This window comes from Lygodium microphyllum, chromosome 15 (genome assembly GCF_053477565.2).
Source record: "Lygodium microphyllum isolate KBCC chromosome 15, Lygodium_microphyllum_v1.1.10, whole genome shotgun sequence".
Lineage (NCBI taxonomy): Eukaryota > Viridiplantae > Streptophyta > Polypodiopsida > Schizaeales > Lygodiaceae > Lygodium > Lygodium microphyllum.
Window position 1 is genome coordinate 145,477,381 of NC_141149.1, and position 16,363 is coordinate 145,493,743.

A 16,363-nucleotide genomic window follows, 5' to 3' on the forward strand; every position below is an offset into this window, starting at 1 on the left:
CTCTGCTCAGCATCCTTCATTCCATCCAACTCTCCCAGCACTGTCCACTGCCAGCTGCCTCCACCAGCCATCCTTCTCTCTTACAGGTACCTGCCCACCTCATTTGCAGCCTTCTCTGCCTGCATTGCCACACTTTTCTCCTGCACGCACATGCCTGGTTGCACACCAGCCAATTTGGTTTCATTTTCTATCCTGACAGCCTTTGTGTGCTTTCTTGTCCAAGTTGCCTCCTCCCTTGTCGAGAAACCCTGTCATTCAATACATTTCTTCAACTCCATTTCTTTTGGTTTCGCATTGACAGCCCCAAAAAGGGCTGGCTGCCCACTTGCTAGGGCATCACTTGAGACAGTCTGTGCTTATAAATTTGGTACTGACTTCCCACATTTGACATCTCTCACATTCATTCATCTTGACAGTCAGTCATTCTCTCCCACATTCTTCTCCTCTCCAACCTCTCCACTGCTGCTCACACCCCCCAAGGAGGACTCTACAGTTCATGGTCCATGCTCCCCTCTGTCAGACACCCTGTACCACTTCATGCACGTTGTGTTTTGGTTGCAGTCTCCTTCGTCCAGCTACCTACCACCCACACACTGCCTGGTGACTCATTCCCTCTGTTGACGACAGCTTTCTGCACCTGGTGACAGCCTTTCCAGGCTGCATTGTGCAGTTTGGCATGATTCTCTACAGCTGGCGACAGTGTTCATCATCTGACATCAGCCCTACAAGCTGCGTTTTGCAGTCTTCACCCTTTTTGGCTTTCGCATCGGCTCCACCAGGCATTTGCTGCACTCTACAGTTTGCTTTTTGTAGGTCTTGGTGCTTTTGGGGTTGCATTTGACCATCTGGCAGGCTGGTCTGCTGATTTTCCTCTTCTGGAGTATGCATCTAGAGCTGGTGATATTGTTCCTCATCTTTAACAGCCCCTAGGAATGCGTTTTGCTCCCCCTATAGCTGGCTGTCCCTTCCTTCATCAATTGGCGTTACCTTTGATACCCTACTGCTTGAAGGACTGTGTTCTGCTCCGTTCACAGTGCAGCTTTCCTTCAAATATTGGTGCCTGATCAGCCAGGACACTACAGACATCTTCGAGCTTGAGCTCCATTGTATCAGCTTGATTCAATGATTCATCACTCATCATCTTCTTCTTCTTCTGAGTTTCTGAGTTTTTCTTCTCTCTATGTTTGCCATACACACACCATGTTTCGCCCCGCAAACCCTACTATCCTCTGATATGGTATGAGTGCATACCATCACGTCACTTTTGTTGACATCCCCTTCCTCCATTCTCCACGTCACTTTTCTTGTCAGGACTAATGCAACAGGGGCCTAAACAAGATGCTCAGGGTACTTCAGCACAGCAGACAGAAGAAGCGAACAAGACTTGCAAGATTGCAGGTTGTCCAGGGGCCTAAACAAGATGCTCAGGATATTTCAGCACAGCAGACAGAAGAAGCGAACAAGACTTGCAAGATTGCAGCTGGTCCACCACCATTACTAGGGGACTATTGGCCAATGCCTTCCCTTAAATTGCTTTGCTTCAGATACAGAGCTCACCCTTAGGAACAAAGTGACAGCCCTCCAGGTATGATCGCTAGCTTGCATATTGGTTGGAGATCCTCCCCAATCTATACCCTTAAGGATTACATCCAGCCGGCCCTCACTGGCACCCCAATCAGAGTTACTCAAGTGGTATCCTTGGGAAAGGAGTCTGGTTTCAAGAATTGAAAAGGTCTCCAACTACTAGCAGATCAATTACCAGTGACAACAATAGGCTGACTGTCACTGCTGATTTCAGCGGGCAAGTCATAAGTACCATGACTTGATAATTGAGTGTGCAAATTCATGGCTTTGCACAGTTTGCCTTGCAGAAAATGAAACAGTGCATCAATGGCAATCAGTCCATAAGAACCCATATTGCATCATGGCTATAGCTATATGGCAAAATCTGCTTACACCACTTCATAAACAAGTGCATTGGGAGGTTGTAGCAATACGTTGTCTGTTAATCATGCCTCCATGTGACCTGTGATTCACAATTTATGAATAAATGTATTGTCCTTACCTCCTATAGCAAGAGCAAAGTCTCTGCCACAAGCAAAGAACTAGAAGAACTTAAAAAGGTGGTCGCCATTGACTCCTTTCTACGTAAGTGTTAAGCTCTTCGTCTTCAATGGAAACAAGAGGGCTGCCCAATCATGGCCAATGCTAAGCAGAGATGCGCCATTAAAACCTCTGAGTATGACCCCACTTATGCAGCTCCTACCTCCTTTTGAATATTGGCCGTCACTCACAATCGACCCTTAGAAGATCATAACATGGCCCATCCCTATTTACTGAGTCCTTAATAAGGAAGAGTTAGACATTACCAACACGATCAACTCTGGTGACTTTCTAATGGATGTCCTGACCTACATTACGCACGTAGGTATTAGACCGCACGACATGGACTCTCATGTGCTCACTTGGAGTATAACCCACACTTCTTCGCTTGGCTAATGCAACAGTGAAGCACCGCCAGCCTACGCTTAATGTCCTCAAAATGCCCATAGAAAATAGATTCTTCAAGGCTATTCCTGGCTTTGTGCCTTGTATGATGTGCTGAATGAAATATAGCTGATTTTCTCTTTTCACAAGTTTCCAACAAAGCTGTGCTTTAGTTGTGACCTTACAATTCATCAACATAATTTTTTCTAAGAACCTCCCCCCAAAGAAAAACAACATAATTGAGAAACTTTAGCCACAGATAGAGAAGGTTTATCAGCCCAACTTCATTTCATCAATTAAAGTTAGTCTGTAATGCCATTAGTCACTATGATTATTAGGCTGAAAAAAGCTTCTCACTTACGTGCTCCTTTCTTCATGATAATTGGAATGACAAACATACAAGAGTTTTAGAACAAAGTACCTGCAGTACCACAAGCTCTATCCCTTCACCTTTCTTGAGCTGATTAACTAAATATTGAAAAAGGCCTCTCAACTCCATAGATGGGTACTTTTTACACCTGCACAACATTCAAGCCTCAGCATAAAAGCTTTTATCATTTCATGATACGACAAAGATACAAGAACTTGCATTTAGACTCTCACCCAAATTGATACCATAACACACAGACTGATGGTTTTGAACACAAGTAACCTCCTATGATACAACTCCTTTTCAAGCTTCTTTTCATTGGTTTTATTTTGTTTGGGGGGTTCAACAGCACCTGAGAGAGAGAGAGAGAGAGAGAGAGAGAGAGAGAGAGAGAGAGAGAGAGTGTGTGTGTGTGTGTGTGTGTGTGGTGGGGCCAAGGGGGGTGGGGGGCAGCTGAAGGCTGAGCCTGATCACAGCCTCAGCCTTGGGCTAGCCAGAAGGCCTGTTGTAAATACTTCAATACATTAATTCAAACTTCACAAAAAAAGAAAAGAAAAGAGAGGCAACACTAATTTTTGGCACAAGAATAGGCTAACAGAGAGAAAGTTATTGTCTAAAGGTTGCAAGAAAAGGTTTTAAGTGTCAAATCTGAATCCACCTAGATAAAAATTTCAGAAAGAAGAGAGCAGTCACCACAGCTCAAACAGCAGTGTGATTTGATGTGCCAGCTCAAAAAAGAGAAGATAGATGATTAACTGCATGGAAGGATAGAGATATTAAGGGAGATGGTTTCGATGCACGAAAGGCAATTTCATTGGCTAATTTCCCTACTTTTCTAGGAGTAAAATTGCAAGAAAGAAAGACCTCAATTGATGAGTTATAGGCACCCAACTGCATGTAAACATTTGAGCTATTCTTGCCTCACAAACATTTAGACAGCTGAAAGCTAGGGTTTTGATGGAAAATGAAATACATATGTGACAGCCAGCTGGCTATCTACAACCCCAAATGCAGAATATGTTCTCAGTAATTCAGAATGAAATAATGGCTAAGTAATAAGCCCTGCTGGAGGATCAAACTTGTTCTGAAGCTTGCTACCTAGCTACCTATAAAACTAGAGTGCCGATGATTTGAAGAAGGAACACAAGTAGAGTCCAAAGAGGGAACCCCAGATGTTCCTAAAGGGGAACTGGAGCCCAATCCCCTGTCAGAGGAATCTACACAAACTGCAAATACTGTCACAACCAACTAAACCAAGCTCTTTCACAATGGACTTAATAGCATACTTGGATTCCAGACTCCTACGAGTGGTTGGATCATCCTTAACATACCTTTATATAATACACATATAAGACCAAACATCCTACTAGACATTTTGGGGTTCAGATATATGTGTTTTAGGTCTAGAGTCCAAGAGTGGATCTTGTGAGATGTTTTACAAATAAGCCCCCAGTCCTATTTATAGAACTCCCTAAATGCCCCAGTCTTAGGGTGCATTCAAACTACAAGACCCCTTAACCATCCTAACTTTTAGGATGTGTCCACACCTAAGGAGCAAATGGTCAATGGTTGACATGTTTTTGTGTTCAGATATACATCCCAGGTGACTCCACCTTCCAAGGGTCTAGATTCCACAAGTGGATCTCACAAGAGATGTCACTCAAATGAGCCCCAAGTCCGGTTCATGGAACTCCCTAAATGCCCTAGCCTTACGGTGCATACACACTACAAGACCCCTTGACCATCCTAACTTTTGGGATGTGCCACACCTAGTGCCCAAGTGGCCAGAGGTCGATGGCCAATGCTGTGTGCACCATCCATGATGTCCAAGGATGTAACAAGGGGCCTATGCAACCTTCTCCTTGAATATGGTGCCACTCCACTGGCTCACTGTAGTTTCCCAACTCCCTTTATTGGCAAATTTCACCTCATACTAGTAAAAAGCATCTGTACACATCCAGTCTGCTTCCAATTTAAAAGTGAAAATATCAAAATGTGTTTATCATAGACCACTCAATAATCCCACTAGGAAGCATTCTTGCATTTTCATTCAGCAATTAGATCATATTTCAAGTCAGAACATAAACCAATGATCTCTGATAGCCATCAAACTAACCAAGACACATATTTGCAATCATGCTGTTGAACCTTCAAGATCTGTAACACCCAAAAATACACTTACAACTCACATACAACCATAATGTTAAAGAAATAAAAGTTCCAAGGAATAAACCACGCACAAATGACCCCAAAAAGAAGCAAGAGACTGAAGCCAATCAGAAAGATTGAGTCCATCTTCCTTCAGCTTGTCACGCCCTCCTTGTGCCAGCCGTTCAATTACCACATACTCAAGGACATCATATTCCAGCTGCAAATAATACCGAAAGGAAAAATGATCCATCAAGAGAGGCCAAACAAAAGTAATGCAAAAGCACTGAAGAATCAGCCTCACCTGTGTAAGATACTTGAAGGCATCTACAACAGGAGTGATCATGTCTTTATAAGCCTCAATCTAAAACAATAAAGGACAAAAACCATAAGTAACCATAAGCTTTGACAAAACCTTCCGAGTATACTACCTATATCATAATATTCACCTGATGTACAATAGTCCGAAGAACAGTCATTGGGTTTGCGTGTGCAAGTTTTGCCACCATACGGCCGAGTTGCTTTAAATTTTCTTTTGCCAGGCGTTTTAAAATCCGTCTAGTGTCAAGCTGATAATTATAAATGGATCAACCATGTTAAAAACGTGCACACCAATACTAATAGCTGAAGGACACAAGTGTTGAAAACCAGATGCCCAAATACTATTAGCTGATAATTTAAAATCAAAACTCCACTATGTTAAAAACCACATCCACACCAATACTATTAGCTGAAGCATTTCCAATGAAGCCCCATGTACTACAGGATCACTTGCTGGATTAAATATCAATAACTCACTAATTACCGACCTAAGAGACAACCGGGCAAATGAAATAACAACAGCTCACTTATTATTGCCCTTGAGAGACCATAAAACCGGTGTTCAATCACCAAGACGGTGGCAAAGTTCAAGTAAACAAACACTTACAGCAAAACACAACTGGAACTAGAGTGCTTGTGCACCAAATGTGACACCTATTGGCTTCAATGCCTGATACGCCCTTTCTGTATTTATTTAGAACATAAAGGAATGCTCCGAATTATTTACAACATGCTGGATTTCCAGCAGTTTCTTGTGAAAAAACTGATTCACACATGCTCAAAGACTTTGTCACCTTTATTGTTGGTCTCTTACCAGCTTTGGACTTTTCAGATGTCCACCTGAAAACTTCAGCCTACCAATCCCTAGAAATGAAAGCCAGCAATCAAGCTCAAAATTTATGATGCATTTGCTTGGATATCTATCCTGCATTGTCCCCATGAACACGTACATTGTTCCTCTCACAAGTAGAGGGATTTCTCATGACAGTATTGTGAGAAATGCACTTTGTCTGCAACAAGTGTCAAAAAAGTGCCCGATGATCCAAATGTCAAAGGAGGAAAGATCTCAGTCCATAGTGCCATTATAGCCTGTCCTGAAGAGATTTGGTTAGAAACAACAGCTATACCTGCTAATTATTGAGTTTTGCAGCTGCGCGGTTCATTCCCCATGCCAAGTTCAAGATTGGCTGCTCGTTTTGACTCCCATGGATGCTATAAATATATTGTCCACAGCTCAAACCTGCAAGTTCTGCTATAACTAAACTCTAGTAGCTAAAAGCAGAATAACAAGTCTATCATTCTACAGAAGACTGTAAGGCTGAAAAATGCTCAAGATGGGCTGTTTGCATGTGTGAACTGCTCAATGGGTCTATTTATCATAAGTGAGCTGCTCATTGAGCAAAAGTTTTTGTGTGACCTAAATTATGAGGTCTAGACTTCTAATTTAAGACAAGTTCAATAGTGCACATTGGCAAAACTTAACCAAATTTTAATAACTCATGTGAAGAAGTCCTAGAATTGACCCACCATTCACCTTTTCTTCCTTTGTGCAAGAGCTAGCGATGCTAAAATGTAGATATAATTTGTTAATTTAAGCTCAATAATTAAGTTTGGTTGACAATATTGAAGTTAATTCTCATTCGACTGACATATACCCTCTCAAAAACCTAGTAATCAACTCCAATTGCGTTGAGATAGAAACCAACAAGGACTAGCAAATAGCAAATACATGCGACCAAGTCACCAAGTGAGCAAGTAATATTGTTGGCACAAGTATGTCAAAAAAATGTATTGCCAATGCATAGCTATCGAAGTGGGGCATGCTTTGCAAGCAAATAATCCACGATAACTGAAGCAAATAATCCAAGATAACTTAAGCAAATAATCATTGTCCGTTTTTTCTATGTAACTAGCAATACATTTCTCGCTCTCAATTTCTTTCTATCCCCCTCCCTATCGCCCTATCCCTCTCTTTATATCTTTTTATCTCTCTCTCTACCTCCCTTCTCTCTATTTCTCTTTCTTTTTTCGTGAATGAGTGTATATTAACATTGGAATATTTACATCCGGCCTTCGGGCCCCAACCAAAACAGAAAGGATACAAGTTTCACATTTTTACATCAGACCATCAGGTCAGCATAGAAAAGAACACACGGATGCAACTAAAAGTCTATCACAACTCTAACTCTGGAATGTCACTCAGAAAGTTGGAGTAGAGAGAACAATATCCAACCATGGAGCAACAATGTCAAGAAGAACCAGATCAGCTGAAACCATAGAGGAGATCTACCATAATACTAAACCACAAACACAGGCCACATGACTATGGATGCCCGATACTGAATAAAAAATGAAGGCATTTTGAGTACGCCAAATATGCCACAGGGCTAAGGAAATGGAAAAGGCGAGAATAATCTGAATGCAAAGAAGACAAGGAAATCATGTTTCCCATAATCCATGAGCGAATTGATATCCGGTGTGCTGAGTTGTTGCGGACCACACATGGAAAACAAGACTCCAAATTTGTCTAGCAACAAGGCAGGAGACAAAAAGATGAAGCACTGTTTCATCGCATGTAGTACAGAACACACAATGACCGGTAGAGATCTTGCGGGCTCATAGCACATCACCAGTTGGAAGACCCCCAATTAGTAGCCTCCACATGAACACTTTACCTTGATATGAAACCTTAGACTTCCAAAGTTGGATGAATCTTTCATGCCACTTCTTTTTACTATCCCGAGTATGCCATACTTTGTTAGCCTTTTATGTGACCCATCTTTTGACCTCCACCATTTGATGATAAATCTGGTTAGCCGACTTTTCTCAAAATCATCAGGAATCACAAACTTCAAATCACGCCATGGTGAAGAGTGCTATTACACTGGCAAAGGGGAGAACCTCGACAACCAAATGTCATGATAACCGCGAGGTACCCAAAAGTGCTGACGGATACGCCTAAAAGAATAAAGATGAGCCTGTCTAGGAATGACCCCATCAATGATTGTCTGCAACCCCAAACGAGCCATCTGATTAAACTTATCCTTGTGCAAATATTTATGAGGCCAATCCAACAACTTGGAAGTAGCCAACACTTCTCCTAGTAGCGAGTTCTCCTCCTTACGAGAATCAGGAGGGCGCCAAATTGCAAGATGTAACATCGCTTGCCAAGAGACAATCAAATGAGAGAGGAGAAAAAATTGAGAGACCTTTACATGTCTTCTGGAATTAAGCACATGCCACCAGGAAGCATGAATAACCATGTTGCCATGAGAGATTCCAGTCTTTTCTATGAAAAATTTTGCAATGTCTGACCAGTGATGACTCTCTATACATAATGCCTGGAAAAGTGCTAGCCTCAAGGCTGCCATATGCAAGTTAGCATCCAACAAAGTTGCTCCCCCCATCCTTTTAGGAGTAGTAATATGCTACCACGAAATCCACACCTAGCCTAAGCGATTCCCATTCTTTTTCCACAACATGAATCGGATAGGTTGAACCAATTCTAGAAGAGACTTCTTGGCCCAAGGAAGAAGAGGCAGGAAATACGAGATCATGCTGATCATGATGCATTGAGCAACCTTAAGTCGCACATGAAGAGGCGAGCCTTGAGACTTCCAGTATATGAACCGATCATGAATGTGGGATGACATCCAATCTAGCAATGTACGAGGAGCTACATCCACACCAATAGGATAGCCCAAATGTCTGGTTATGTTCCCCCTAGAGATCACAATTCCATGCTAGCCCAAGGCTTGCAAATCATTCTCCGTGCAAGAAAGCAGTGTAGATTTGTGAGTGTTAATATGAAGTCTTGATGCGAGAGCAAAAATATTCCATGCAACCATTGCTCAATTGATGTTCGAGCGATCAACCTTAAGAAACATGAAGGAATCATCTGCTAAAGATTGCCCCAAAAGTTGGGCCCCACTAGAAAGAGTCAAACCAACTATCTCCCCTTGATCAACCAACTTGTCCAACAATGAAAGTATGGGGTGAGTGACTAAAGCAAACAATAAAGGGTTGAGAGGGCACCCTGTCGAAGAGACCGGGACAAGGCAATTTCATCCGTGATCCCACCATTAAGTGCGATGCGGGCAACAACATCATGACTAATAGTATCCACAAGAGAGAATATACAAGACCCAAATCCCATGGTGGTCATTAACTGTCGCAAAAAAGACCAGCTAACATGATCAAATGCCTTTTCAATATCAAGCTAAAGTATAACCACCTATTGGGTTGAAGCTTTAGCATAGTCAATTCCCAGTTGAACATCCAAAATATTTTGCATTATATTCCGGCCCTTAATGAAACCATATTGGCATGGATGAATCAATTGCGGAAATACTTTCTGCAACCTGTTGGCAAAGATTTTAGAAAATTTTTAATTCAAAGAACCCATAACAGAGATGGGTCTCCATTGCTTCAAGGAGGATGGAGAGGGGACCTTGGGCAATAATCGAATGATAGCAAGCTTCCGATCTGAAGGCATCTCACTAGAATTCCACACTTGTTGACATAGATGTGATAATGGGTCGTTAAATTGCTCCACATAGGCCAAGAACAGTTCATTAGGAAGCCCATCCTAGCCAAGGCTGTTCCTTTGAGGCAAATGAGACAATTACTCTTCCACTTCCTCCTCCTCAATGTCAACCTCCATCAAATCAACCCATTTTGGCTTAACCTGGTTAACAACTAAATTGCAAATATATCTGCGAGCAGAAAGAACTGCATCTGAAATAGTCTCCTGAGGGAACAACGATTTGTAAAAGTCAACACACATCTGGATGATGGAAGCAAGTTCAGTCACCATAACACCTTGCTCATCCACCAAACACACAACATTTTTACGAGCATATTTCTGATGCAATTGAGCAAAAAACTTATGGGATTGACAGTTATTGTCACGTAAAGCTTCTGCTCTGGCCAACAATTTGTAATTAGCATATTCCACTTCCTGTAAAGATTGAACTCTGCCTTTTAACCATTCGATGCATGTAAGCAAGTCATCATTGGAGTCCCCCAGCTGACACAAAGACAACAAGTGGGTCAACAATGCTTGTGCATGCTGCAATTCAGCACCTAAAGAGGAAGCATGCTAAATACTATACTGTCGGGATAACAATTGAGCATTATCCCTAAATACAGCCCAAGCTTGCATCCCTTCAGTGAGGACCTTGGAGCTGAAAGAAGTAATCAATTGCTGAATATATTCCAAAAACTGATTTTGTAGCAGAAATGACTGATTGAAATGAAGAGGCAAGTGGTCAAGGAGGGTCTTAAAAGCACGAACAGGTCTGTGATTCATCTCCAAGACCAAAGGATAGCGATTAGACAAAACATGTTGTCTCTCCATCCATATATCAATAACTTCAGGAAGAAAAGTATCACTTTGGCAAATATAGATCCAATCTAGTTGGGCCCAAGTATTTGAATGCTGAAGAGAGAAATAAGTATATCCGGCCTAAGAAGGATGCAACCAAGACCACATGTCCTGGTTCAAGGATACAGCTGCCAGAGCATCCCACGCCTGTCGTTCAAGACTATCCATAACCGAGTGCTGTGAAGTTGCCTGATCCATAGATACACATGTGTTGAAGTCACCCATAACAAAGCCAGGATGAGCCATGTCCAAGCAGTGCAAATCATCCCAGAGTTGACGACGTTCTTAAGCAGTAGAAGGAGCATACACCCCCACTAGCCACAAAACCTCACCCTCGTATAGGATTTCCAGAATCATAAATCTACCACGAGGGTTTTGAGAAACCAAAGATGGTTGCAGGGATGATTTGACGGCCAATATAACTATAGATTTAAGTGGAACACGTCCACTAAAAAAATTTGAATAATCCTTATATACATAAGTAGATCTTGCCGAAGCATGTTGTTTATGATCCACAACACAAAAAACATCCCAATTTCCAGTTAACACTGTTTTCCACAACTGATGCTGCTTACTGCCCGAAGAAACACCTTTCACATTCCATAAAGCAATTTTCATGATAACACAAAGAAAGAAAACTACTGAACCACCCCTTTTCCTTTCCCTTTCACATCAACAACTTTAGTTGTCTGAAATTTTTCCATTTCACTTTAGATCACATCTACCAGATCTGCTCTTTGCAAACAAGCAATTGAATCACAGGTACGAAATTGTTGTTACTGAGAACCATAAACATCACGAGGAGGCACCAGCCTCCCTCGCGGATCAAAGCGCAAAGCAAAATTAGAAGCCCTTTTATCCTTTGCAGCAGCTGCAGAAGAACATGAGGGTTGAGGTTTCATGTAGAAACCCCTACCTCTACGTTGAAAAGTTTGAGTGATAGGCAATGGAGATGGGTGGGTAGGAGACAAACGAGGCTCCTGTTTGGCATTGCGTCTAACCATTGTGACCCAAGAATTATCTTGAATAGGCAAATTTTGACCGACCGAAAGCGATGCACACTCTATACCAGTTTGAGACACATCCTTCTTTCCATCATCATGTCCCTGTTGGACAAACGGCTCATGATCTACTTCTGGCTACTGTACCACTTGCTAGGGATGATGCTCATGCATATCCGTGTCAAGAACCATTGAACTATGCAAAACATCCGGGCTTCTATCACATTCAGAAATGAAATGGCCCAATTGGCCACATTGAAACAGTGACCAACAAATGTACCCCATTTCAGCTCGTAAACCAACGTTTGCAATCCTAGAAGCTCAAACCAGGTAGTTGCAATCCTGACAGTTCTGCAGTACCTCAACATTTGCAATCCTGACAGTTCTGTAGTACGCTGGCTCCTCTCTCTTGCTCTCTCTTTCTCTGTCAATTGCAGAGCAAGGATCCGCAGGATGGAATGACTCACAACAGTTCACAGGACGAATCGAGCAGGCTGTTCACAGATAGGCGAGGGCAGGGCTTGAGAGGGCAGAACAGACCCTGCGCTGGTCTGACAAGAGGTCTCGAACAGATCGAATGGCTGTTCACAAATAGATGAGGGCAGGGCTTGAACAGGGCAGAAGAGACCCTGCGCTGGTCTGATGAAAGGTGTCAGGCAGCGCGGGAGGCAGGTACACACGACCGCTGGTCAGGGGGAGCACGTCCGCAGGGAACGCACGTCCACAGATCTGCCATCGCTTCTCTCCATCTCCATCCCCATCTCTCTCTCTCTCTCTCTCTCTCTCTCTCTCTCTGTGTGTGTGTCTATTTCTCTTTCTACCTTTCCCTCCCTCTCTCTCTCTCTCTATCCCTTTAATTCTTACCTCGTAGTATGGTTTAGAATGCCCCAATAATTTAAATGTGCACTCTACAATTGTAGCTTTTGACTAATAAATTATTGGGGCATTCTAAACCATACTGCGAGGTTTCGCTTACAATATTATCTTTTGGCAAGAGCCACAGCTTGTAACGCCCGATTTCATAATTCATGGACTAACATATGTTTTTTTGCACAAAAACAAGGAAAACACTGAAAAAAACGTAACTAAAGCTCTGCATGCAATTTTGGCACGAGTTGTAGCAGCTTGGAGCTGAATTGTGGCAGCTTTTGCAGCAGCCGTGGGTGACAACCAGTTGTGGCTGTTTATATGCAAACGGTATTTTGCTTATCTATGGAGAGCAAGTACAAGGACAAATTACTAGTTAGAGACTATTGGTGGCTAAAACTCAAGATTTCATAGCAAAACTAGGAACTATGTATCCAATTGGACCTAATCTGTAATCTTAAAGAAAAACTGTAATGAGAATCAAGATTTGGGCCCAACTTGTGTTTTGTGTCTTAGAGTAGGAGCATCTGAGCTCCATTGTGTTATATGTGTTAATTGCGTGATTGCTAATTACATTTATGATTAATCTTCTTTGGGTTTCATAAAGGACAGTTTCAAGGTGAACCATTTTGCATTAAGTGGTGCATAACTTTGAAACTTTGTCAAACAGTGATGAGAAAGTTTACCCTTGACCCTCATTTCCTTATGTGCTGAAATTAGTTTAGGAACCGAGATCTCATCAAGTTCCTCGACGTCTAGTTGCATCTCATCATAGATATCCTTTGGCACAACACTATGGAAGGCCTAAGAAGACACACATGAAAAGCATTGTGAATCTTCCAATGAGCAAGTATCTTCAACCTATAAGCTACCTCATTGATCCTATGCATTACATCAAAAGGCCCATACTATATCATATCGAGTTCAAGGAAAACACACTCTTTACCCTCCATCTTCTTTAACCTAGCCTTCTCAAACTGAAATAAGGCTAAATCACCCTTTACAGACTTTCAAGCTTCTTTTTGACATTCAGCTCCTTTCTTTTGCTTTGCTTGTGCCTTTCGGATAGCTAATTTTACTTCGGTGTACACTTCATCCAAAGTCTCAACATTCTTGTTAGTCTCAAAGATTTTATACTTTGTGTGCAAAATGCAAGAATCTATTGATCACATTTGATTATGGCATGCCATGATATCTAAAGATGCTTTGCATGAAAAATCTTGCCATATCATTTGCTATTATCTCTGTCTTGATTGGAATGAATTGTCCCATGCTTTGCTGGAATAAGAAAGGAACGCAAGGTGCTTTCTATTGGTCAAACTTGACCTTTTGTCATACAATGTAGCACCTACAGAGTGATCCACATCATATCTCAAAGTTGACCAATAAAAGAAAGTCTATACTGCTTTCATTGTAGCATCAATGCATCTATGCTTGCATAGGCAGTGCATAACTTTCAACAATGATCTAGGCCCTTAAATGCTTTGCAACACATAAATGAGCATGCATCATAAGAAAATCCATCTTTGAGAATATGATGCTCATGACATTGAGAGTACACTGACATGATGGACTTGTGATTAAGCCTGACCAGAGGTTAAATCAAGTAAAACTCAGGGAAAAGTATTTGCTCTAGAGCCCATGGCACCCAAACAATTGCTTGGAGCCATTCCATTGGGGATTTTGACTCTCATACAAAGCCAAATGGACGTAGTGAAGCAATTGATGGAAAATGTGGACAAATTGGAAAAGAAGGATTTGATGATGCCACTGCAAAATCACCACCCTAACCAAATAGCCAGCTGAACCAATACTAGAAGGAGAAGTAGGAGATTGCCATTATAACTTGGGCTGCACTCAAGAATCCTCAATTGTATACAAACATTTATTGAACCACCTAAAAGAAGACAAGGAGAAGACAATCCAATAGCAAATAGATTAATGAGAATTTGATAACAAATCATATGCTCTAGCCAAGTCTTCATCCTCAACATATTGTTTCTTCAAATGATGATATGCTATAGACACTATTGAGATCTATGGTTTCCCAGACAATGCATCAGCCACAACACTCTATTTAGCTTCCACATGTGCTATTTGAAAGTGAAGCAAGGATAAGAAGTTTGCCCAACACCTATGCATCTTAGGCAACATTGTTTGAGTGAGAAAATATCACAAAGTTTGACAATCTATATATACAAGCCCCAAGCAAGTAGTGTTTCTAGGTAGAAAGAGCATAAATTACAGCCATATTGAAGACACAATGACCATGACTATTCTCTCTTTTGCTCAATTGATGTCCGATTGGCAATCATTCAACAAAAAGTCTCCATGTGAAGAATTTACTTTGAAAAGGCATACCAAAGTACAAATATTGGAAATTCGGTCCTACCAAGCGCGCTCCATATGTATGCTTCCAAACCTTACTGGAAGATGACATCTCCCCCCTCATTGCTGATTATTTCATTCAGTGTGAGGAATACTCCTATTGATTTGACCCCCTTGACATTGAGCGATACATTGTACCATGGACCACACTTTGTATATGCGTACATATTGTAATGGAAATCCACCTCTCATATTTATTGCCTTGTCTACTGCACCATCTTTGATGTACTTCTAACATTGAGGAATCAAGAGGAGAAATGGGACTTAAAGTTCAAACACTTTGAACCAAACGGTCAAAAGCTGCCTATAAACTCCAAGCACTTTTAATCTCTTGCATGCCTTTGTGAAAGATAGCAAGCAGGTCTCTCCAACGCAAGACCATCTTTTACGCACAGAACTTCGGTCTTGCTATTCTATGAAACTACTTCTAGATTCTTGCCTCCTGGGCCGATTGATAAAGCAAGATCTTGCCTGAAGCTCACTCCACAAGGAATTATCCATCTGATTATTCAACAAAGGAATCCACTTTTGTATAGACATCACTACACTCTAAGAATACATGGGATGGGAAATATATATGTCTTGACTGCCACTAATAAGATCCGACCATGCGGTGCACGAGCAAGGTTTGGCATGGATTAGTCTAGTGTTCTCAACCAAAGCTCTCACCACTAAGACCCAACGACGATGAGCCATACATAGATCTTGCAACAACACCTATCATAAGGAGAACATAGGCAAATCGCACATCCAATATACCAGCCCCACACCTATTTGAGAGTAGTAACACGATTTGAAGAAACACAAGCTTGATCTTCTTTGTGACTATGTTTCTTCCACAACCATGTATTGGACATGTTGCATGAGTGGTCGAAGGGATTTCTTCGACCGTGGCAAGTAAGGTGAAAGAAAGGAGACCATCTCGGTTGTGATAACTTGAGCTACCTTTCACATAAGCATGCAATGGCCAACCTTAAGATTTCCAATGCAGCAAGAAATCAAGTGCTAAAAAGCCTCGGGAGTTACATCAACTCCTATAGGATATCCCAAGTGTCTAATAATAATGTCACAATGAACAAGCTTACGCTGCCATCCAAGATTATGCAAGTGTTCATTTGTACAGCTCAATAGGAATGATTTCTGCATATTAACATACAACCCTGAAGCCTCACCAAATAATTTCCTACATTATCCTTTGTATGCATGTAAGGACACAACTGAATCCACAGCTGAAGCCTGCCCTACGAACTGACTACTCGTAAAAGTTTCAAGCCAACAATTCGGCCATCAAGCTGTGTGTGTATGTTGTTTTTTTTTTTGGGGGGGGGGTGAACACATGCGATTTGAAAAACCACCTCAACTCAAGTCATGCCAGCTATAGCAAATCAACTGTTG

At 41.7% G+C, this 16,363-nt stretch overlaps 1 protein-coding gene across 2 annotated transcripts in view; it reads right to left on the bottom strand.

The window, feature by feature from the left end:
• The window catches only part of THO2, a 231,595-nt gene that overhangs the window by 21,520 nt on the left and 193,712 nt on the right, over nt 1-16,363 (bottom strand). For both annotated transcript variants that reach the window (XM_087694967.1, XM_087694966.1), the window contains exons 17-20: nt 5,455-5,574; nt 5,310-5,369; nt 5,098-5,225; nt 2,909-3,005 (exon numbers count right to left, since the gene is read on the bottom strand). In XM_087694967.1, coding sequence (XP_087551093.1) covers nt 2,909-3,005; nt 5,098-5,225; nt 5,310-5,369; nt 5,455-5,574 — 405 coding nt within the window. The remainder of the gene's footprint in view (nt 1-2,908; nt 3,006-5,097; nt 5,226-5,309; nt 5,370-5,454; nt 5,575-16,363) is intronic.